At 39.0% G+C, this 25,245-nt stretch overlaps 1 protein-coding gene across 1 annotated transcript; it reads right to left on the minus strand.

Annotated features, from left to right (window-relative positions):
• Positions 1–532: 532 nt before the first annotated feature.
• LOC112160998 (ras-specific guanine nucleotide-releasing factor 1) lies at positions 533–25,245 on the minus strand. Its single transcript, XM_024295947.2, has 27 exons — positions 24,655–25,245; positions 21,207–21,313; positions 20,264–20,411; positions 17,671–17,763; positions 17,032–17,285; positions 16,871–16,950; positions 16,414–16,607; positions 15,215–15,324; positions 14,618–14,736; positions 14,343–14,503; positions 13,991–14,054; positions 13,143–13,282; positions 12,836–12,918; positions 11,696–11,944; positions 8,857–9,230; positions 8,477–8,593; positions 6,358–6,528; positions 4,998–5,104; positions 4,789–4,901; positions 4,252–4,312; positions 4,041–4,147; positions 3,802–3,886; positions 3,531–3,728; positions 2,927–3,006; positions 2,720–2,837; positions 2,519–2,587; positions 533–1,999 (listed from the first exon to the last, which is right to left on the minus strand). Exons 1-27 carry the CDS (start codon positions 24,928–24,930, stop codon positions 1,907–1,909), a joined length of 3,771 nt encoding a protein of 1,256 aa, XP_024151715.1. The 5' UTR covers positions 24,931–25,245; the 3' UTR covers positions 533–1,906.

Here is a 25,245-nt window from a genome sequence, read left to right on the forward strand (position 1 = left end):
TAAAAAAGAAACTACTCAATCATTCTGAAATATAGTATGAATAAGCAGAACATTATATTAAAATTCACTTACTTTTCAGGAAAAAGCTAATTAATAATACAAATGGGCATAAAAAGGGTCTCACTATTTTTTTTTAAATTGTCACTTTAGTTTTTGAATGACATTTAAGTTTTATGCTTCAAGATAGGGCCATAATGATTAACTGACTCTATCATTATAATGACTCGATTCATATTTCTATGATCCTAGCAGATTGATTTCTATGAGGCAAGTTCTTAATCAAATAAATCTATACTATTAAAAAGGGCTTTAAAATGAAATAAATCGATTGTATTGATTTTTGAAAATATTTGGTTTATCTTAATATATTGTAAAACCCACCAAGAGCCATCACAGCGTACAACACTCAAGTGATGGCAGCAAAAAGTGATCATCAACCACAAATTATGATATGAACTGAATCGTTCTTCAAATGAATCACTACATCCCTCCTTTAAGACAAAACTCTCAATGTGAAAGATATACAGCAGTCTCTGAGAAATGTCTCCCCCTGAGAAAGAGTAGATTTATTAACAAGAGGTAATCAGGAAAGAATACACTTTTATACAAAACTGGAAATACTACTCAAGCTGTTGAAATAGACTGAAAGATTATTCTCATATCACAGGGTATTGCTCACTGCAAACATCGGATGTGCCTGTTAGAGGGTAAAGATTATTGTGCAAGGTTGGCGTTTAAATACAGTTCACATACGGTTCTAGATACAAGTTCGATTTGAACACGTGAAAGTGAAACATGCCTGCCCATCAAGCTTAAGGTGTTTTCAATACAAAGCATGTAAAAAATACATAGAAGTATTCCAAGAAGAAGCACAATAATATTACTGTAAAGTTCCTGTCAGCACGTTGAAACAGACAGGATGCAGAATGTGTTACACTTATAAGTTGTTTTCATCAGTTTTTTTAGGTATCATACACAGAAAAGTTGTTACAGAGCTGAACGTTCATAAGAATAACACATTTCAAAGGATGTTTTTTTTCTTGTACTTATACACATTGCACATTAAGAAAATGACTGCCTGTACATAATATTATACACAGCCAATATTTATGTTCCATTGGCAAATTGTAGAACAAAATAGTTTACATACTTTTGTTGTTATATAATCTTTTTTATGATTAAGGCAAACTCATAATGCACTGGCCAAAGAGAATTAATGATCAGGACAGTGGCTCACACTGTCTGAGTCTAGAAGCTGGGAATTTAACTTCCTAAAGTGGCTTAAAATTAGTTATATCTGCTACATACATTGCCTGGTGTTTACATTGTATTTACATCACGTTGCCCACCAGGGGAATAAAGTGACAATAAGATATTAACTGTCTGCTGGTTGAAAACAAAACATTTTCAAATGTTTTTTCCATACTCAACAACGATAAAAAGGGTTTTATTTCTCACTTAAATAATATTGGCCTTCAGTTCAACATGCCAAGATTTTAAATTTATCTTGTTTTCACGCTGAAATTGAATAGCTGCAAATCTAAATGATCAACCGTTTTGGGAAGCAAATAAAAGGACATATTTAAATGTTTATTCTCCAAAAAGAAAAGCTTTTGCAGCTGCATAATTGTAGTTTTCGAGTGACATCTGGCACACAAAAAAGTGATTTTTTGTTCTCTTAGTTTAAATAAAAATAAACTAAATGTACAACAATACAAAAATAACATCAATATAGAAATAAAAGTTCTCTGGACTTCTACTCTGCCTATGATAACAACTATCCACAACAAGTTCATTTGGGAGCAGATACTAAAGGGGCACAGCCTACTCTGTCTAATACAAATAATAGTAAAGTTACATGTTGAAGTCTTGCTTCTTCAAGAGAACAAAAATAGACGTGTCGTCTTCATGATGAAGTTTTGGGTTCAATTCTCAGAGAAGCTTTGTACAGGCTCTCCTCGTCCAACGCTGTGCTGTTGTCCAGCAGGTACTTTGCAACCTGCAGAATCACAAAACAGAACAGTCTAAACAGACTGGTCCAAACAGGACGGTCCAAACAGAGCGGTCAAAATAGAGTGGGCCTTAAAGTCTTGGATCTTTAAACAAAATATTGAGCCAAAACCAATTGCTATGAATCCTTGCACCATCTGTGGATACTTTTAAAAAGAAACCAGTACATAGAAACGGTAAATGGCGTGTACGTATAAAGCAGTTTTGACCTTCCTTGAGGGTCAAAAGTGATTTACAGTCAGTCCCATTCACCTGTGCACACATTGATGCCCTCCATTGCCTATAACACTGGTGCTATCACCAACCACCAGGAGTAATGTGGGGTTTAATCTCCCCCATCGATACTTTGGCCCATGGGTGGGCAGGGTGGGAACCCATCCTGTGGTCTTCCAATCAGAGGTCAACCACTCTGCCTCTGCACCACAACCACCCGGTGCTGGAGCAGCTCTTGTCAAGTGCAAGTTCGAAAAGTTTTTAATGCAGCATTAAAGCGTAAACATGATCTCACCTTTGTCTGATAATCTATCTTGTAAGCTGTTTGTTGAAATTGTCGTATTTCTCTGATAATGTGTGAAATCTGGAAGGAAGTTACAAAAAATCGTTAAAATCCATCATGCTGATTATTTTGTTGGTGAATTTAAGAAGAAGGACAGAGATATAATGCTCTCGATGTAGAAAAAGTGAAAAAGAGTGCATTGATGTTCGTTACCATCCTCATCTTGGAGAAGTTGACCAGGTTGTCCTCGGTGTAGTTGGGCGTTCCTTCCTCGATGAAGGCCAGGTCAGTCAGGTACATTCCCAGGTAGGGAACACAAGGAGGGTCACAGCTGGAGCAAACAGACAAATGAGGGAGGGATGATTGGAAAGATGCAAATAAGGATCTGCCAAACTCCATAAGAAAACCAGGACTTCTTACTTTTTCAGTGCCTCTCTCAGGTTTTTGAACCGACCCTCTGATGACACCAACTTCTGTAACTTGTCGATCACAGTCTTGGTCTAAAAATGAGTTGAAAATAAAAACATTACTTCCTCTTTGATTTTAGAGTGTCCAATTTTTCATGATACCCTTTTTTATGTGTGCATGAGCATTTTACATGTTTAATTTGATGTTTTGGACCAGAATAAAACGCAAAGAAGTGGAACAAAAACATCTCATGAGTGCAAACATGGGATGACACTTGCTTTGTTCTCTACAGTTTCACATTTACATCTGCCTACTTTGAGGTGGGCCAGCATCTTCAGGGCTGACTAACATTGTCCTGCCTTCCATTCATATCCAAACATCTTTTGTTTTTGTTTTTTTCAATAAAGACTCAAAAACCAAAGAAAAACCCTTAAATTAAGAAAAATATGGAAAATGAAAAACTGTCCTTCATAAATAGGTATTGTTCTTGAAGTGTTCCAAACTATTTGCAGGACATGTGAAGTTTGGGATTCTTAAACCACTAAGTGTGAATAATGGAGTTTATGGATCCCTTTTTTCACATTCCTGGACATCTTCATCAGATAGTGACTGATACCTGCTTGGACACTTTGAGCCAGGTCTTCTTGAGGCGGAAGATGGAGCTGCGGTTGAGCGAGGAGGTGATCTCCAGCACGGCGTTGTAGTTGTGCAGGCAGCGGCAGATGTCGGCCACAGCCACCCATTTTTCTAAGACGGCCACTCGCATGTTGACATCGTCCCACTGCAGGATCTCTGAGGCAATCCTGTCGCTGATCTGATGGAGGGGATAAAACACTTGTAGTTCTTTCCTTCTGGATCTGTCGTTCTCATTAGCAGGAATCACTCACGTCGTTAAAATGTTTGGAGGTCTTTATGATGTAGGGTGTTCTTTCGTTCTTATCGTTCTTCATCCATCCTTGACCAAAGAACTCCCTGTTCAAAAATATATATTATTATTATTCAAGAATAGATGTCAGTGCTCCCTTTTTAAAGACTTCCTGTCAGCCTCCATGCTCTGCAGTTGTTTCCATGCATGACTCAGTGCCAGTGTTTGTTCACCCATGTACACACGTTTGCATGAACTCACTCGTAGGGAATGACTTTGAAAACCAGGTGATCGAGCAGCGTGAGCTGCTCAGCAATCTCCAAGGCTGAGTGGTTTTCAAACGGTTCAGTCTTACTTTCCTCCATGGCCTAAAAACACAGGAACCCACACAAACGATGACTAAAACTGGAGCGCAAACGACTTCCAGGGAAGAGCTTACAGACAGCTTTTTTTTTTTTTTTAGCCCTCTCACCATCTTTGTGATCTCTTCAATGGTGGCTTGACTGTCTCCAGGATCCTCCTGAGTGAGAGTCCTGCACATAGATTTGCATGATGTTTAGTAACTTTGTGAATTTGCTTGAATGAATGATGACATATGATGTAGTTTATTGTTTTCTGATCAGTTTTGATATTTTTCATGTTGGTAGTTCTAGAATAAATAAAGAATTGCTCATTGTTGTCACTCTTAAAACACTTTGGTTATTTTATACACTCTAATTCTTGGGTTTTTCATGTTGGGATATAACTTTTGGTTACCTTTTGGACCAAAAATTACATTTTTTGGGTTATAGTAGTTTAATTTGAACCAAATTTATGTTTTTTTCCTAAGATTTTTTTAAGAAAACGCAGCAAAAAATCCTTTTTAAGCCTCAGAGTTAGGTTAAAACAGCCCAACTTGGATTATTTTTACCCACTAAATTTTTAGTTCATTATTATTTTAAAGAAAAACTTCAAATTTCAAATACTTTAAATATACATGTACCTCTGTCAGGGAATTATAAAAATCTACCTGATAATGTTGGCAGCTGCCTTTCTCTCTTGTGTCAGCAGCTCAGGATCGTGCATCACTTCCTCCAGGAAGCCAATTACACGCATTTTCAACTCTGAGTTGAGCTCAAAGTCCTACAAATCCACACAAAGACAACAGCAGTGAGCTCTAATCCCATTTACTGTATACACACCAAATACATGTAGAGAAGCAAAGCAAAGAAGCTGCACCTGTGAGTGTTTGGAGACCCAGTGGCGCAGCACATTCAGCACTCTGTTGGTGGCGGCTCTGCGGATGACAAACTCTTTGTCTCCATTCCTCTGATCAGTAGGAAAACCTGAGAAAGAGGAAAGCAAAGTTTTAACACAGATATACATTCATATATGCTACGACAGGAATAAGTTAAGTAACTTTTTTATTTTTATCGATAAATAAAGCTGGAATCCCTGTGATATAATTTGCAGAGGACATTTTAAAATAATACATAAGATGTAGCAAAACCATAATCGTCTTTTTTACTACAATGACTCTTTACGGCAGAAAATTATTTTAGTTTAAAGAATGAAAAAAATGTCTACAGTACGGTACTTACTGGGTATTTAATAGGGTGCCTATATGGTACCTACTACGGTACATACTGGGTATCTACGTGATACTTATGTAAGTAGTTATGTGGCACTTGTTGTTCTTATGTGCTACTTCCATAGTACCTACAAAGTTTTTATGAGGTAGGCCTACTTACATGGTAAGTTAATATGTCTCTCTTGATGGTTTGTATTTATGTGCTACTTTTGTGTCTATTATTATTATTATTATGTGTTTCGTGGCACTTACCATATGTAAGATACACAAAAAGTACATTTTTAGTACCTTGAATTCATGTGGTAAGTTTGTAGGTTTCATAGTACTAACCATGTGTCAGCAGAGTAGGTACACAAAAAGTGATTTTTGAGTACTTGAATTCATGTTGTTAGTTTATGTGTTTCATGGCAGTAATCATGTGTACGATGGGAGTAGGTATACAAAAAGTACCTTTTGAGTACCTTGAATTCATTTGGTTAGGTTTTTTGTGTTTCATGGTACTTACTGTGTAAGAAGAGAGTAGTTATGCAGAAAGTACCTTGTGAGTACTTTGAATTCATGTGGTTAGTTTAATTGTGTTTCATAGTACTTACCATGTGTAAGAAGAGCGTACGTACACAGAAAGTACCTTTTAAATAGGCAAAAGTGGACTATTAAAGAAAGGTTGCCCTATTTTCACTCTAGGTACCATCTACACACCCAGTAAGTACTGTACTGTAAAAGCTAGTGTTCCCAAATTATTATAAAAAATACAATAATTATATGCATGAGAAATTATTTTGATTTAATTACCATTAAGAGTTAATTAGTGTTGCCTTTTATCTCCTCATGTGAAATTTTCTTTTAGTTTTTTTATTTTATAAAGTGTAATTTTTATTTTAACTTCACAAATACTTTTATTTTTTTGAATTGTGATGAAGATGAATGTATGCATCAGTGAAATACAGGAACACTCTTGACATTAGACCTTTTTTAATGGAAGATAAAATGCTTCTTTATTTTTCTGACCTGTGCTGGCCAGAGACATCCGGCGGTACTTCTCCTTGGTCGGCGTGCCTTCATTGGCTCCAGCTGTGGCGATCGCAAAGGCCGACGCAGCAGAAAGGGCACTGCGGTTGTTTTCCAGCTCTCGACAGGATGACACCACCATGCCATTGTTGAAGTTAAACAGGGAAAACTCTGCAGAAAAAAAAAAAACAAATTCATTTTTTATCTAAATACATTTATTATCACAGTACTTGTAAAATTAGTGAAAAGTGGAAAGTTTGGGCTGAAAAAGGATTTTTTTTCGGCAACTGCAAAGGTTGTGAATCTCTGTGTGACATTAAGTAAATATATAGTAGCAAATAAGTATAATTAAAGGCTGTTGTTGGCCATTAGAGCGCATCAGAGAGCTGAAACAGATGCAGCACAGTGTGTCCTGCAGCTCATGGCAGCAACTGCCTCCCTCCTTTACTCCCTTCTTCCCTCTCTGCCTTCCTCCGTGAAGCCGGGGGCGGTATGGAAGAACACGTACATCGTTGCTAAGGTACAAGGTTTCCTTCCACCTACTCACAAAAGGCACTGGCTTCCCTTGTATCCAGTAACGTAGGAAGAGAACACACTGGGGATGAATTGTGCTTGACTACCTACGGGGTGGATGCTCCCTCTCTGCGGCACGGGGAGGGCCAGGATGCTGTGGGTGGTTTTTCTCCAGACCTTATTTGGCTTTATCTGTGCTTATCCTTCACCGAGAAAAAAGTTTTCATAAGTCGGCTGTTGCTATATTTGTTTATCTCCATCTGAGGGTTTGCCTTTTTACATCAGTTTCCTGCCAGGATGGTAATAATACCTCGTGAACCTTTTGCGTGAAACAAACTCATTTGAACTTTTTCATTTTTTTAAAAAGTGCCAACGAACAATAGACATTGATAACAGCTGGGAGAACATTTAATCAGTATTTAGAGTTCTGCTTTGTAGCTATAATTTCACACAACTTGTGTTTAGATTTACACAATCTCACTCCCAACTCGTCATACATGGACGTATGGTTTGGGTTTCCTCCACTTTTTGATGTCTTGGGTGTCCCCAACTCGTCGTTTTTTGACGTGGTGGCTGTTTCCATTAAATTACCATCAGGACGCAGTACCAAACACGGAACCAGTACCGAATTAGGGTACCGGTCCGCATCCTGAGGGTTGGGAACCCCTGATTAGTAAATGCATTTTTTTCCCTGTCTGTGGCCAGGTACTGAGCGGCCCTTGGACTGGTACCGGTTTGTGGACCCTTGATTTAATGGGAACAGCCAGCACATCAAAAAAACGGCAAGCTGGGGACACCCAAACCGCCAAAAAAGTGAAACTAGAGACTAGAACCATACCTCCATATTTTACGAGGTGGGTGTGAGAAAGCTGTGGGTTTAGATACGACTATTTCAAAGATCCGCTCCAATAAAAATTGTGTTTTTAGTGTTTTTAACATGTTCTTGTTGAATTTTTCTCGTGATGGAGGACATATATAAAGAAAATTAAGCTTAAGGCATCTCTGAGTTTTTGTTAGTTTAAATTGACGTGAATCAGGAGCAGACAACAAAAATGCCATTCACAAAAGATTGTATTTGTGACAAATTAATCAATGGCTCGAAACTGTGCAGATGAATTACTCCAAAATTGCTCACCATTTTTTGCTGCACCATTAATGTCATGCCAGGGTTTTAAGTGGCTGTGAGCTACTGGGAAAGCGACCAAACAGAGGGATGATGGGAAATGGAGGATTACTTCGCACCAACAGTTCCGCCCACAACCTCAGAGGCAAATTTCTAATGAGCTCTGCAGAAACTATGTTGCCTTATATTAAATCATTACTAAAAAAAACAGCTTAATCATAATTAAAAGACCACTGGAAATAATTTATAATGGATCAAAAGATCATCAGAGTGGAAGTTGAAGATAAAATCATTAATAAATCTGCTGCTGGTCTTCTCACTGAATCCAACAAATATTTCACCTTCTTAAATTGCTTAAAACTTATTTGTTTTAAAAATCAACAAGTAAGTTCCTACTTTTTGTCAGTTTTTCCTTCCTATCTGCCTTGTTGGGTTTACATGTAAACACCAGGTTTTATGGTTTAGGAGAGAGGTGCATTGTACCAGAGTTCTTTGACTTGACATTCTTGGGAGTGGATGGAGATTTTGGGGACGACATTTCTGCCTCTGCCTCATCACTTTGACTTGGTTCTTCATCACATTCTTCCCTCACTGACAAATCTGGGAATGAAAATGTCAAAGTTAGGAGAGAGAAACAAATTACAGACAAACGTGCAAGGTCATCATGACAACTTGAGATGGAATAAATATCTCTTGTGTCTATTAAAAATCTGATTTCTACTTGATTTAATAAACTTTACTACTACATCCTGAATACAGATTTTTTTTCTTATACTGCAGAAAGAATTATAATTGTTGTGAAGGTTTCTCTGCTGAGTAAATCCGATCCACACTGACATAGAGGAGCAGTCCATGCAGCTAACCTTGCTTGTTGAGGACGGCCTCCTCAGCTTTCCCTTCAGCTTTGGGCTCTGCTTCGTCTGGGATTTTGCTGGCCATTGTGCTGGACACGTAGAGCTTGTTGATGTCGAGCGTGGTCTTACTGAAGGGGGACATGGAGGAGTGCATGCTTGCATAGCCGTTGGGAGAGCAGCTGAGCGCAGCCAAGTCCAGGGCTTTGCCGCCTGTGATGATGGGAATGTTGAGGGAAAGTTTGCGACGGCGGTTGGGAGACGACGTCTTGGTGATGGAGAGGGGAGGAGGGGAGGAGAACTTGCGGCTGGCACGTGGCGACGTGGGTGGCTCGCCGTAGAGGAGTTTGTTGTTCTGGCTGCTGGCAAAGAAAAGCTCCAAAGAGCTGTGGGGTGCAGAACACAGAGAGTTGGGATGAAACGGAAACAGAACTGTAAGTGGGGCTTCTTTCTAAATTGGGTTGAAAAGAGCCTGATCTGAGGAGGTGCAAAGAGGGAGAAAAGGTTACACGGTGACGGGGGTGCATGCTGCACGTGTCAGAAGCAGAGTGGGGACACATTAACTGCAGGGCTTCTCTGGAGCTCCTGCCTCTTTTATTTAAGCTACATTGTTTAAGACAGCATCTTCCTTGCACTGAGAGCCACCCCCTCTGAAGGCCTATAAATAGCATGTCAAGTGACAATGTGGGAGGTACGGGTGCTGCCAACAGCAACCAGCCCAAGGGAGGCCCACAGAGACATGGCAAGAGAGGAGCGGAGAAAAGGGAAGCCTAATGGAGAGCGAGGGAGAGAAGGAGGCAGGGGTTTACAGAAAGGAAAAAAAAAGTGAGGGGTAAACAGGAAAGCAGCGAGGGAGGGCGTGAAGCGGGACTTAATGCAACATAGTGGATATGGATTCCACCACACTGACGGCTGCATGCTGGGAGTGGGCGAGTGGGAAGCCTCCAGCCCTATATGGTGATGGCTGCAGCCTTGATGTTTCTCGTTGCGGAAATTCAGGAAAAAAAAGTCAAGACTTTTTGGGAGCAAAATTTTAAAAAAACAACAGGTAAAGTGAAAGCAGGGAGTGGATAAGGGGCTACAACAAAAACAGAGGAAAGGTGACAACATGAGAGCAGGGTGCAAAACACCGACATCAATATTTAATACCGTGGATCTGCTGCAGATGATGGGGAGAGAGGGAGAAGACAGGAGGGAAGGGGAGAGGGTGGGGTCCTGCAGCAGAGTAAAGGGTTGCCATGGTGACAGCGCAGCAGCAAGAGGGATGGTCAGACTCTTGGAAAGAAATTAAAAGTGAGAAAACAGATAAAGGTGGGCAAAGAATAGGCGCAGTGAGGAGGAGGAGGAGGAGGGAGTGACGAGAAGGAATGGGCGGGACCCAATTAGCTCTGATGGATGAAGACAGAGGAGGTGACCCCCGCTTTAGCTCCATCCTCACCTGGACAGAATACGGCGGCTGCTTACAGACAGACCATGAGAGAGCAAAGACTAATTCAGACTCTGGGGAAGTCCCACCTCCTCACTGCACCAGTGCTGCTGCATCTCAGGGGGAAATGGGAGCAAATTCCAAACTTTGTTCCTGTTTCACTTATTTCAAGTTGATGGAATCCTCCACACATTGAGGAACTTGTAAAAATAACATTCTTTGAAGGTCCAAAACGCTTTACAGTCCCATTGACACACAGACATATTCACACACTGCTGAACACTGGCGTCAACCCATAAACACCAGCAATGTGGGCGTCATTGCATTGATCAAGGACACTTCAACACATTGGCATGCAGAACGAAAACTGAACTGCGATTGTCCAATCAGAGGTTGACCTCTGCACCATGGCTGCCACATAAGCAGTGTAGTTATAGCTTTTCCTGCAGCACAAACTGACTATTAAAAAAAAGCATGTGTCTCATCAACTGTAATGGAAGTAAACCTTTGATGTCTCAATCCAAATAATGTTTTCCAATATCAATTATAATCGGATTGTAGAAATATAAATTAATTCCTCGATTTCAGTAGATTACCATATTTTTTTCTAATATAAGTGTCAGTTTTTTGCTAAGTTTGGCCAGGACTTATACTCAGGAGTGACTTATACGTGACTTTTTAAAAAATAAATATTTGCTCATATAATTGTATTTTCCCACAATCTGTTGCCCTCTAGCACTTGTTTCCCACTAAGAGCCATTAGAGGGCACTGCCGGTAAATATATCAGTATTTGCTACTGAGGAAGAAGTGCCATCAAAAACAAACATAGAGGAGAATCCGATGGTTCTCCGCCTGAACTTTATGATATTTTTCTTATTTGCTTCAACACTTGTTTTTATTTTTTTCCTCCTCAAACTAATACGTTACGGCAAGTGATCAAACTGAATAACAGAGACATGGAAGTACCGCTGAAAGCGCCATCGTTCAGCTCTAAAGATCGTCATAAAAAAAATAGATTCATCTCATAAATCCAGACATGGAGACATGCTTACTGATGCCTTTGTAAAGCTCTTTGAAACAAATAAATCTTGTTTCTCAACGTCATCCGTGTCTTTAGTGGATTGTAAAGGAGATCAATGGTTCCGTGTAGCGATGAGGCTAAAAGCTTTACAGCGGCTTCTCCAACACAACATAAGATAATTTCCTTCTTTATTCTAATACTTCTATATTTTGGGCTCCTGTGACTTATAATACTCACACCTCTTTGTTTAAGGAAATTGTTTCAAATTTGAAGAACTTATGACTTATTTCTAGGGGGCTGTTTTTTGCTGGTTAGCAGGGAAGTTGTCAAAAAACGAATCACATAAACTATCAAGAGCTTATTCTATGTTCATTCTCTAACTTTAGCCTGCAGGCTCTCTTACCGTGCAGGAATGGCACTGATTGGCTTCTTGTAGATGGTGATGAGCTTGTCCAATACCACATCAGCACTGGTGAAGACACGATATGAGTGGAGGAAGGTGTTCAGGAAGTCAATGGAGAGGAATCGCAAATCCGTGAGCCTCTCCAACAAGCGCTCCACGCTGGCGTAGCGGATCTGCAGCACCTTGCAAGAGTTCATCATCTTACTGAAGCGGATATCGACGTCATCGCAGTACAGGCTGGTGTCTGACCTGTAAAACAGGTCAAGAGAGAGGGGGGAATGTTACCCACATGGATTCAAGGGCACATTTCATTGTAAATGACTGAGTCAGGGGAAAATATTCACTTTCTCAAAGACCCACTTCAATAAAAATTGTGTTTTTGGTATTTTAAACATGCTATGGTAGTGTTTTTTTCATGATGGAAGACATATAGAAAATAATTTAAAACAAAATCTATTTTTTCTTACTATTTCTTTATTCAAATTGTGACAGATTAGGAGCAGATGAAAACCAGCGACTTGAAAATGCTCATGTTTGTGACTGTCATGGACTGGCCAAAGTCTTCTCTGTTCTGCTCCGATTTTAAATATTTCACTTACAGACGTGATAGCACGTCTGGATAGCTTTTATATATGTATTTTTTATTTTTGGTCACACTGATGTGCTTGGACTTGTGTTGTGTTATAAGCTAGCAGGAGAAAGTGTAGACAAAAGGAATGCTGGTAAATTAGTGAAAGGCTAACTTTCGTGCCCACGACTCAGGAACTCCTGGTGATCTGCAGAGAGTATGTCTATAAATGACACCAGCCTTTTGATGGTTGCTAAAAACTGCATAATCAGGATTAAAAACTACTGGAACGATTTAACAAAAGGTAATAAAATATAGAAGTGGAACTTTATCTGAACAAAAAAAACCTCTAGAATAATTTGACAACTTGTCCCTTTTTTGGGGTTGAAACCTATTAATTTGTTCATCTTTCGATACGATTGGAAAACATAGTAGGTTTTGGTTTTGAGTTCGATCTAGCAGGAAATGATTGTATTTTTTTAGAGAGAAAGGATTTTTTTTCATTGTTCATAAATTTATGAAATGCTACAGGAGGAGTCAGACGGTGCAATACAACGGTGACTAACTCTTACTTGATCATCTGAGGTACGGTGACTTTACTGTTTTCCTCAAAGGCGTTCATCATCAACCCATTGCAGCGGATGTTATCAATGCACTGTAAGGTAAGAGAAGAGACAAAAAAAAAGAGTTCTTACAGAGAAAGGAGAGAGCTTACAAACCTGTTGATTCACATTTTCACTGTGCAACACAACTCATACCTTCTTAGTGATTAGATCATTACATAAAATTGATCACATCAGAAGAAATCAGTCATCTAACCAGCAGTCGGGGTAAGAATTAGTGGTCATTTAACTTATTGACCACTTATTTATGACTGACCTGACTGATATCGCTTGTCCAGGCTGACTTTTCCTGTCGTGACGAAGCCACAAGGATGACTGTGAACGGTTGGACGTCTTTGGGCTCCACCATCACCTTAAAGTCCAGGTGCTCAGTGTCCTGAGCGCTGCGTTCTTTGGCTGCAAGTTCAACAGTCTTGTAAATGTGTTTGAAGCATAGAAACATGCTAAACTGTAGTATAGCATAGCATAGCGTAGCACAGCATAGTAAAAAGATAATACATTTAAATAATAATCATCATTATCATTAATCTATTTTTATTAAATTTAAATTAAAAGTATCCCAAGGCATTTCTAGAGAGTAAAAAAAAAATAATGTTGGTTTATTGAAAACTTTCCAACCTCATAAATGAAGTTTACACCAATTGCCCTGTCTAAATATAAGGCTTTTTTTAACAATGGAAATTTGAAAATAAACCAGTGTTTGATCAAATTGTGTTGATTTGCTAACCAAAATTTGGATTTGAAGGCCTATTTGAAATTGAGTCACTTGATTGGTTTGTCACATCCAGGCTCATTTTTTAGAAAACCCTTTTTTCTTTTAAGTTACACCTCCTTTTTTGTCAGTTACCTGGTCAGGAATAATTCATTGTAACTCTTTTGACTCTATTGGGCAACTAATTCAGTGAATTTTAAACATGTTTTATTATATTTTAAAGTCATTTTTGAGTCATAAAATGTAAAATAAAGATAAAAAGAAGACTGAATGGGAATTAAAGATGTCAATTTGTAAGATTTGTTTGTTGTTGTACAATCAGTGAGAACAAATTGTGCACAAATCCAGTGTTTTTTACCAGACATTTGTATAAAGTACACAGCGTGGCTTACATTCATCATCCGTGCCCTCTGGCTCCTCCATCAGGGTGCAGTCGATGAGAGACACCACTCCATTCTGTGACAAGATTGAGAGGTCGGAGCATGTTAACAGCTAATAGAAATGTTTAAGTACATTAGATCAGGAGTTCAGTGCAGCTCTCTGCCTTAAAGCATCCTTCACTAAGCAATAAATCACTAAGCACAAGGTAAGTACATACACAGATGCATGGAAGTATATGAAGAGAAACTAATAAGCTTTTTTCATATTGGTCACTAAATGTTTTAAGATAATGACCGATGGAACCAACTAAAGACATAAAAATGATAGAAAATATGTGAAAACAGAGCAGTTTTTATGCTCCACCTTAGTGATATGAAGTTTCCCTCCAGATCCTCTAGTGCAGATGATGAGATGTTTGGAGAAGAGGAAGCACTGCCTCTCGCCTTCCTTCTTCAGAGACAGAGATCCCAGCCGCCCTCTGGTGATCTTCCCCTTCTCACTCATCGGCACCTGGATCAGGGATCCTGTGAGAAAAATGACCCCATTAGTTTACTTATTGTTAAAATACTCTCTCCCTTATGAAGCTTTAGTTTGAGTTTCACTTGACTCGTATGTTACGTTTATGAGGTTTCTTTCACCTTGTCGGACAAATGTCTGGCTGGTGTCCAGCAGCACCTCGCAGCCCTCCACGATCATGCGCTCGATAGCCAGATTCTTCCTGATGTTCTCCGTCTCGCTCACTTCATCGTGCATGATTCTGAAAGGACAGCAAAGCTTCAGGAGCTAGAAAACGTTTCTGGCTCTATGTTCCTCTGAACTGTCTTATTGGACTTTAGTACATTTAGGTCACAGTTTAAAACAATGAAGTTAGATTTAACAAATATGTTATTGGATTTGAATCAATGTAGAATATTGATCTATAAAATCAATATTCGGTTTGTATTTTAAGTAAAAAGAGCCTTTAGGTTGCCTAACATGCTAGTGACCTGTACAGGGTGTACCTCGCCTTAACCCATAAGACAGGCTCCAGCAACCCCATGACCCCATTAGGGATATAGATGGATGGAGGTCACAGATCCAGTATCACCCAGTCTTGGGGGCTTAAAGGTAATTAATTTAAAGATTAAAGAAATAAAGATTGTTTTTTTATGTCAAACTTGATTCAAACTCCATAAAGAGTCCGTCAGATTCTCGTTGTTTTTTAGGTTGTGCTGAGTTTGACCAGGTGGATTTACCTTGAAAGCTCTTCCAGCTTTGACTTGGCGTAATCCAAACTGTTTCTTTCCACGTGCTCATGCGGAGTGTGAGCCAGCAACTCGTGCAAAGTCAGGATGTAACGTGGAATCTGAAAGTCAAAGAGAGAGGAGTCTGAAATGAATATTTGGAACCTGAGGCCACATTAAATAATGGGTTTGTAGTTTTGGTTGATTAGTTAATTTTGTCATTATATTTGTCTTTTAACATGTCAGATAACTGAGAAAAAATATAATTAAAGATTTTAATTGCTTTTACATTTTAAATTGGATCTTTTTTTATGCGGGGTGTGCTTTATTTTAAAAGGAACTTGTATGTACTCCTGTCAAAAGTAAAAGGAGATATAAAAAAAAAAACATTACACAGCTATGAGGGGCTTAATGGCTACAAAAACTTGAATAAAGTGCATTTGACTAAACAGTGAACTTGGATTGTGCAGTTTTTTCTGGGTTTTGGCCAGTAAGAAACTGTTCCAAACGGCTCTTTAAGCATTAAATGTTGCAGACCGCTGATCTAAAACAAGCATTTTATGCTAAAAGTATCCTAATTTAATGAAAATTCAGAACCATCTTGAACTGTGACAGTGTCAGCCAGGAAATCTTCCCTTAATCTTAGAAAGAACCAAATCAGGTCAGAGACATCTGTTAGAACCATAATGAAGACTTTTGCTCCTAAATTTCTCAGCTTTGAATTTCAGTTTTTCACCCAATAATTTCAGTCTTATTTTCTAAATGTAATGATGTCATAAAAACCTCATCCAAAAGGAGAGATTATTGTCTTTAAATGTTTATTTTCATATAGAAAAGGTTGAAAGTCAAGTATCGCATTATTATTAGCTGTGAAGCTTTATTGTTTTCATTTTTGAACATTTAAAGTTGTCTTACCAATTGGAAAACTACAACATTGTGTTTAATAAATATGTAGTAAAAAGACTCCAGCTGAAATGACTTGTAAAGCTGGTAAAGTCAGAAGGTAAACATTTTTGGTTAAGAAATAAAATTAAAAGTGATGGGATCACATTCTTTCTTTCATTTTTTATTTTTATTTATTTATTTGCTCTATAGAAAAAAAATAAAAATGATGGGATTACATTCTTTTTTTAATTTTCTTTTTTTTTTTTTTGTGCTATAGAAAAAAATCCTACCCTGAATGATCAACTATGAAAAGGATGCAGCCACACCTGAAACATGGGGTAGGTGAGGAAGGTCTCCAGCGTCCGCTCCTCACAGTCAGGTTTGGCCTCGTACTGCTTCAGCAGCTTGTCAAAGTCTCGGTTCTGTTTGCAGTGGGCCAGGATCTGCAGGCTGTACTGATGGTTCCTCACAAACTCCTGGTAGATATTCAGCATGGGCAGCAGGATGTCAAACAGGTCAGCTGAAAGAGAACCAGCAACTTTGTCTGGATTGTTGGATACAACAAGTAAAGGCCTGTATAACATAAATGGAAAATCAGCATTTTGAAAGAATTACTTTAGTTTATTTTAGATAGTCTTAATTTTGATGATACCTCAAGTTTATTTGAAGAGAATTTAGAGAATAAACCACATGGAAAAATAATAGAATGAGTGAATTTAAAGTTAAACAAATCTAAGAAACAATCCTGCTTTTTGTGTGTGACCGACAGGTTCCGCCTCTTACCTAGCACCAGTGTTGGCCAGCTGGCTATCCTGGCCTTCAGACCCTGATAGAAGATCTGATGAAGGAACATTATGGTCTCACTAATCAAACAAAAAAAGCCAAATGTTAGTAACAAACCACTTTTTCTTCCTCTGTTTTTCTCTCGCTTCCTGTCTGCTCACCTGTTCAGGAAGATGCTGCTGACGTCGTCGTGTGTGATGGGAGGCTTCTTGGAGCTCGCTGCCATGCGCAGTGGCCGCAGGAAATTGTTGACCAAGATGTGAAGCTGTTGCACATACTCGGCCTCAGCCTCCAGCATGCTGAACACCACCTGGTTCCTCTTCCTCATGCTCTCCGCGTGCGGAGACCGAATGTAGTCCTGGATGATGGTTTTCCACTTCCTGCGGCAAATCCAGCCTCTCAGGAAACTCTGGACCTAAGATGGGAAGTACCAAACATAAAGACTGTGATACTTTTGCTCTAAATGTCTATTAATGGAAGATTCTTCAATTCAATTTGTAACATTTTACTGCTTTTTTGCCTTAAAACACAATTATTGAAAACTAAATCTCACTGCTGAATTCTGTTTTTCAGTTTTTCTTTGTGAATTGCAAAATGCAGATTGATTAATTTGCAAGATTTTCTGTAATTTTTTTTAATTATCACGATAGAATTATAGTATGTCAAATACTTGTTAAAGGATTAAAAGTGAAAAACGACCTATTTTAAACCCAATTTATTGGAATAATTGAGAAAATTAACAAAAAAAATCCTATAAAATCAATTTCTGGTTAAAAAGCAGTAACGCTGCCAGATTTCACCTTCTTGATCTTCTTGATCTCCGTGTCGTCCTCACTGGGAGGCACCTCTGGATTCGACTGGATCTTTTCATTGTCCTTCAGCAGCGCAGCAATCTGCAAAGTCAGCACAACGAGCTTTTCACCCATATTCAGACAGTTTTACATAAGGAGAACAAAAGTTTGAACCCCCACAAAAATACTTGAAACTTTGACAAAAACACTTTTGAATCAAGAAAGCTTTCTAAAGGTAGTGTTGATTTTTATGTATTTATTTTTTTTACATTAAAACTCACTGAAAGTGCAACTAGAGTAATGTTTTTTTATGGAATAACAATGAAAGTAATTTAAAAGCCAGGACTTATGCATGAAGGTTTAAACTAGAAAATAAAAAATCTGTACAGTCATCAGTTTAAGTTTGCTAACATCAACAACAACAAAAAATGGCAATTCTGAAATAGCTTTTCAGTGGGAAAGTTCAACTGAGTCTCCAAAGATTATTTCTAATCAACTGTTAGTCTCCCCCGAGGGAAATTTATTCCCAGCATTTGACCTACGAATGGCTCTCCAGCCTTTGGGGCCACAGGGACAGCCAACATTTCAAATGTTTAGTGCAGATTATAATAAAACAAGGATCAGCCTTTCTGCAGGTTGTACAGGTTACAAATAGGACCGCTTTTGCAAAATACAAAGAATGGGGCTAGATCAGGGGTCGGCAACCTTTAACAGTAAGAGAGCCATTTGGGCTCGTTTTCTACTGATCAAAACCTAGAAGGAGCCGCATAGTTTTACTTTAACCCTTAAAAAAATTGTATTTGCCTTCATGACCTTGTTTTTTTTTAATAGTAAATATGAATTATGTCTATTTTTTGGCACAAATAAAAACAAATACACTAAAAGAATCTAGCATCTCTCAAAATATGATTTATTTTCCCCTTATTTTCAAAATAAAAGACTGCCAAACAGGATCATCTCAGTGCAGCTCTGGGCAGCTAGTAACTAATGTTGTGCAGCATAAGATAATATGTGCTTTTAACTTAGAAAATCTGTGCATTCTGGAGGTAACGTTGACCAAACAAGACGTCAAGAGGGATGTAAAAACCTACATGGTTTATCATCTATGTGCACCTCAGCCATCAATTTATAAATGTAACTAATCTACATTAAATAAATGCTAATTAAGTAATTCTTACTTAAAAAAATGCTATTCATTTTCTTTTATTTATTTATTTTTTACTCTTTTTTCCCCCCTCTTTGTCCTCAGCAGGCAAATACTGATGGGTTTTGTTACTTTAGTTGGACCTTGGTAGTCTTAGCTTGAGGGCTTTGTTTATTTGTTTTCTTTAGTTAGTTTTGGTTAGGCATCCCTTAGCAGAGAGCTGCTAACTCTGACAGTCGACTTGGCTGGGTCAGCCGTCTCCCTGACTTATTTTATGTTTAGCTAAGGAGCTACAATGAAGAAATAAAAGAGAATAAAATGTGGCTCTGGAGCTGCAGGTTTTAGTCCCTTGCGGCTAGGCCTAAGTTAACATTAATTTAAAGAAATATCAGATGGCAAAATATGTTTTTAAACAACCCTGAGCTGTTTTTTGGGATTATTGTTTAAAAATGTGCAAGTATTTAGTCTTTATTTCAGTTTTTTCATTTTCCCTTTTTGTTTGATTAACATATTTTTTAGCAGTCTATGGATACATTTCTTATGTTTATTTAAACTGTTAACCACTAAAAATGGCATTTAACTGATTTTAAACTTTTTGAAATAGTGTTTGCTGAGGTACTCTTTTCATTGCTATTATTGAATTGTCATTTGGACACATAATTTACAAAGTCCGGTTCTATTTATATAATTTGATCCCCATATTTAACTTTTTTGGTCTCATGTTTGCATTTCTGCAACTTTGAGTGTCCCTATCTGAGGTAAACTCCGCCTCCTGCCTGATGTCAGCTACAATAAGCTCCTCCCCCACCACCTTTTGACCCTACATAGAACAGGATGAGCACAGAAAATGACTGGTTGCATGTTTTATTCATCGTCGTCACGTTGAAAAGCCTTTTGATCAACTTTGCTTTGGTCTATTAGCTGCTTCAAAGAGTGGATGGAAGAAGAAACTATACCAGTAATGACAAAATGTCACCTATTGTGCTTCAATCTGCTCCACTCAAACCTCCTGAATGTGAACAAGAAAACTTTTTCATAAACAGCTGATATTAAACATCCATTACTAGCGCACACTTAACCATGAAAAGACAGAAAAGTAGATCATTTTGTGGTGCACGCTGTAGTATCATTGTACAACAAAAGCTGACTCATGCATATTGAAAATGCTGAATTCAATTGAAGCATCCATTAGCACACTAAAGAGTAATGCTTTGATCTTCTTCAGGCTGAATAATGAGGAGACAAAACACTGAGCAGCACTACTAAATGTGCAAGCTGCAATGCTAATCCTGACCCCTTAATGTTCTGGTTGGGGACTCTGTCCCGTGACCTCTTTGTGCCGACGACATCTCTGCCTCACTACTTTGTTTCCCTCTTGCCTTCTTTGTCCCTCCAAATTTCCTGAAAAATTGTGAAACCAAAAAATCTCTTCACACAAACTCAGGTAGATCAAGTTACCTCTGATTTTAGCCGTTCTATTTCGATTTCTCCATCCTCTATCTGTTGTCGAAGTTGCTTGGCAACCGTTTTCTCCGTCTCCACTATTTGGAGTAGATGAAGATACTTCTGCATGAGGGTCTCATGCTCTGTCGCCAGGTTTCTGTAACTACACAGACATACGTGCACAGAGATTAGGAAGGCCTCATTAACATGTTTCAGTGGTCCTCTTCAAGCAGACCTGTGAAACGTTTGAACCCCAGACTCCACGCCTGCGTACTCTAGACCTGTTCGGTTATGCAATCCACCGTTTTTAAATCCTTGGATGGCTTTTTGTCCCGTTAAGGAAGAAAACATGGCGTTTCACTCAATTCAACTCTTTTTGTGGACGTTCTGCAGGGCTTATTGAGTGTTTCCAAATTAAAGCAGATGACACCTATAAATATATACATATATGGATATGATGTGCGCTCAAATTCAGTCCTGCCGTGCATTTCAGTACGAGGCAGTTTCACTCTGTACAGTCGGAGCTGCTGCCTGACAGACAACCAATCGATTTAATCTGGAGCGCGGCCGATCAATTGACCTTTTGCCAAACAAATGCACACCACTGACATTTCCGCTGAGGGTGTTGCTTTGCTTTTATTGCCTTTGGGTGTGCATAATTTTTTTCTCTCATAATCCTACGTCATTGATATTAAAAAGTAAAAATCCACCATAAAAGCAAAAGTTTGCTAAATACTAAATAAGTAACTTCAAATGGTATAGTTTTAATTTCATCTATGATTTAATTGATAGAAAGACAGACATATGGTAATTCCATATTTCTTTCTTTTGAAATGTTAGAATCGTTTTGCTGCACTTTTTAAATCCTTGTAGCTCCTAAAATCTCTTGTAATTTCTAACACAACGTGCACAGATGCAGCGTGGACTGAGCAGGTGAGGGGTCAGGTGTGCAAGTTACCTGGCTTGAGTGATGGCGGCCACCCACTCATCGCAGTCCTTGACGTCTTCTGTGCGCAGCTCCAGAGCCTTCTGGTTGTCGTGGTTGAACGTGACAGTGAAATAATACTGGAAAAGAAAAAGTTAAAACATTTTCTCAGACATGATTAAGGTTTGTTAAGTTAGTGCAGAAACAATGACTGACTGACTGAAGTCGTAGGCACACGTGCACAAATATCCATGCACATGTGCATGTGTGCAAAAGAGTGGGAGCCAGAGATCCTGAGGGAAGTGTCTTGAGAGGTTCATTATAAAGCCTCTGTGCATTCTGTCTTGTAACCTGGCAACTCACCTCTGAATTGGCAGAAGCCTCCTTGTGACGCTGTGGGTTTTTTCTGTTTTATTTTGGCATCTTTTAGTGATCTTTTTGGCAGTGTTGGGTTTTCACTTTTTTTTTCACTCTTGTAAAGTGTCTCTACTGAATTTGGAGGTCCATTTATGTCAATTGTAGGCAACAAAAATTGATTTTTTTAAATATAGCCTCATAAAATCAAGTCCTAAGACAACAAAGTGCTGGTCCTCGCTGTGCAGACAAGCTTTCAGATTGCATAACACTGTAGAAGACCCCACAACCCAAACATATTGCTTTTTATTATTATTCCTCCCAGATGCCAGGAGCAAATCATTAGTGAAGGGGAGTAATGTTCTGTTTTTCCAGTAAAGCAGAGGAACACGCCTTTGTCAATAATGTGTTTCCCATCTTTCACATTCAGCCAGTTGGAGGGTCAGGATTTATTTAATGTTTGGCTGCTATATTTAATTCTACTTCACTTCATATTTGGTTACAGATGCGGCCACTGTGGTTAAGTGAAATCATTAAAGGAGTGGGAGGTCCTCTCTTCAAATGCTCAAGCAGAAGTTGCATTTTATTAGAAAGACAAATAAATTAAAAATCTTTTTTTTCCAAATGTTCTTCAGTCAATTTTAATCCAACAAAAATGTCAAATATTTTCTAAACTTTTGTAAAATTGTTTCTTTTTTTATTTGAACCTCTTTTTTTTTTTTACATAAAACATTTTAATATAAGCGACCTCATGCTTGGATGGAAAAATAAACTTAAAGTCAACATAATAATTAAAACAAAACCTCTTTTTTCTTTTCTGCAACAAACAAACCTGCTGACTTATTTTAAGTTTTCCTTTGCCCACTTTTTTGTGCATTTTCTAAATGAAGCACAATGCCCAAGCATATGGTTTCACATTTTGTAGCCCCCTTCAAATGCACTTTTTGAGATGCAAATAGGGGTTGCCATAGTAACTGTGGGCTTAAACGTAGCTCGCCTTTTAAACGAGGAATAAGAACGTATAAAAAGTAGAACGCTCCGACAGAATACAATGAGAGTGGAGAGACAGACGAAGCGGGAGGTTAAGAAAGATCTTTTGCCTTTTTGAGGAGTGAGGGCTATAAAAAGCGCTGCAGCCCTGCAAGGTGGCAGTTGATTTGGCATCTATTCGCTGCATTGTCCCTCTTCCTGTCACAGACGGATAAGATCTAGCACTCTCCTGACCATTCCTCTTGCAGCTCTGAAACACACACAGCGGCTGATGTGCACAGACACACACCGCTCGACAATAATCTGGAACCTGCTGCAATTCACACGTGTAACACATTTAATGTGGGGACCATCTGACCCCTGCAGACTGATCATCGACTCCTCTGCCGTCCCTGTGTTTTTCAGAGCGCGTACAGTCAAATGGAAATCTGTGCAACATCAGAGACATGAAGCATTGATTAGACTTTCTGTCCTGAGTTCACCTTCTCTGTGGAGTGGCTCTGCTTTAAAGATCAACGCTGGTGCATGTAGGAAGACACACCGAGGCAAATATAGACTTCAAGGCAGCACACAGAAGATCAGATGAGTCGCACAAGCTGTGCAGACGTGGACACATGCAGGCATGATTGATCACACACAGCAACGTGTGCAACCGCAGAAAAAAGAAAAGCTCCGTAAGCATGCACTTTTTTAGAAGAAAACGAGCGTACTCCTGACTCATTTGACTTAAAGATATGTGTGCTCAACAGTAGCCTGGGATATGTTAATTGAAGTTTTTCTAATCCATTTAATTCACCGCTGAAATAAATTTACTGGAGCAGTGGGCATGAACAGCTGTCACCGAAGATATCATCAAGCACACATTTCATGCATAAAGTCTACACACTGTTGTCCAAAACCAATGTTCAACAAACAAGCACTTCCTGGTTATCTGTCACGGTAAAATCTAAACATACAGACCACAATAAAAGTAAAGTGTACGGAGATTGAATAGTTTCAGCACCACGGACAGCAACATTAACTGACAACCCCGAAAGGTAATCAAGTCAAACAAGAATGAACAATTTCTAAAGAAAATGTGATCAAACTTTTAAAGTGTAATTTAACCAAAAGGATGAAATATGATCACTTTAATCTCAGAAACTATGAATTACACTCAATAATGTCTTCTCTAAAGACAGTGTCACTCTTTGTTTGTGTGTTTTTGAAGGACATTATATTAAAATTGTATCAGTTTTTGAGTTAACTCTGCTAATACAACTATTCTGGATTAAATACCATAAGATCTTCTTTAGTCCAAATTAAACTGAATTCTATTGTGAATGAGGATATGGCACACTTTTTAAGTCCTAAACTTTACTTTAAACATGACCAAGAAGGTCTAAACCACTTTTAGAGCATGTAAAGCAAAGACAAAGTGATTTCAGAAGGTGACTGCAGTCTTGGTTTAACTAGCTTGACCACCACATTCTTTAGAAATATTTACTCAACGTTTAGATTGGTGCAGCAGAACTGGTTCTGCTGGACGTAGCTGTTTTTTATGTGAGATTCTGGCTGGCTTTGAGGGAGTCTAGAAGTTGTTCATCCTCTCCAACACACAATAAATGACTTTAAGCTGAAGACGCACTGGCAAAAACAAAAGCAAACCCGGGAACTTCCTTTTGGGTTGTCATTCAGTGCTGTTGATAACAGTATGTGATAATGCTATAAAGCCTGGCTATAAACCGGGGAGACACAGTTGCCAAGACAGAATGCTATTAATATCAAGAGAGGGAATTAAATCAATACGTCAAAACGACAAGTAAAGAGGCAGCTCTCCCCTGCAAGAAAGAAACCTGCAAAGTTTGGATGCAGCCTAAGTTTGCTCCAGCTAAATGAGCTGCATTCAAAAATGTGACGATGAGCTGAAGTTCTGGAAAGTTTGAAGCCCTCCTATATATGGCTGTTTGGTTACCAACTACCAATAGACACGTTTTTAGAGGAGCACTTAAAAAATAATAACTCTATTTCTGGGATTTTCCTTGTGGTTGTGCAGCCTAAAACTAAAAAATGCAACATTTTCCTTTTGGTAATAACGTTGCAGTCATTTGAAGGCTCCAAATAGGGGATTACCTCTCCACCTCTGCAGAAGTCTTACCTGTTTCTCCAGACATTCCTTCGCTGACAGAGACGGTTTCGGGGACGGTGCTCTGTCGCAAACACACCCCTCCAACAGGTAGAGTCCAGAGGGGCGTGAGCTGGAGTCGTTTTCGAAATAAAACAGCATGTTCTGCAGCAGGGCGAACCACTTTGAATGCCATTTTGTGTTGTCTGAGCTTTTCTTGCTCAGGCATCCTCTCCTCGTCCCATCCTTCTTCGCCAGCAGAGCCAGGTAGGTGATGTGCCCGTCATTCAGCCGGATCCCTTTCTGCATTGTGGCTGAGAATCCGTGAAGGATCTGCGCGCGTTCCTGCTGATTCTTACATGTTCTTTAGGGAGCACCACCCCCCCGAAATACAGTCACATTTCGGGGGCAGGAGCCCACTCTAACGACCCGTCCACCACCACATGATACACTTTCAACGGAGAAACAAGAGAAAGAGAAAATTCACGCAGAGTCGCAGTCACGCATTCAGCTGCTCAGACCCCTCCACGCTTCAGGCATACTACAGCAGCCCCGGAGCCCGCTTCGCTACAGCTCGCTCATGATGAGAACTGAACTGTCCGCTCTCTGAGCCCACGCAGGAGC

This window comes from Oryzias melastigma, linkage group LG3 (assembly GCF_002922805.2).
Source record: "Oryzias melastigma strain HK-1 linkage group LG3, ASM292280v2, whole genome shotgun sequence".
Classification (NCBI taxonomy): domain Eukaryota; kingdom Metazoa; phylum Chordata; class Actinopteri; order Beloniformes; family Adrianichthyidae; genus Oryzias; species Oryzias melastigma.

Coding starts and splice junctions, on each gene's coding strand:
- LOC112160998 (XM_024295947.2), bottom strand. CDS start 24,930: ATGCAGAAAGGGATCCGGCTGAATGACGGGCACATCACCTACCTGGCT. Junction 4,313..4,788: donor GCAGCTGCCAACATTATCAG/GTAGATTTTTAT, acceptor ATCTATGTGCAG/GACTCTCACTCAGGAGGATC. Junction 4,148..4,251: donor TTGAAGAGATCACAAAGATG/GTGAGAGGGCTA, acceptor CTGTGTTTTTAG/GCCATGGAGGAAAGTAAGAC.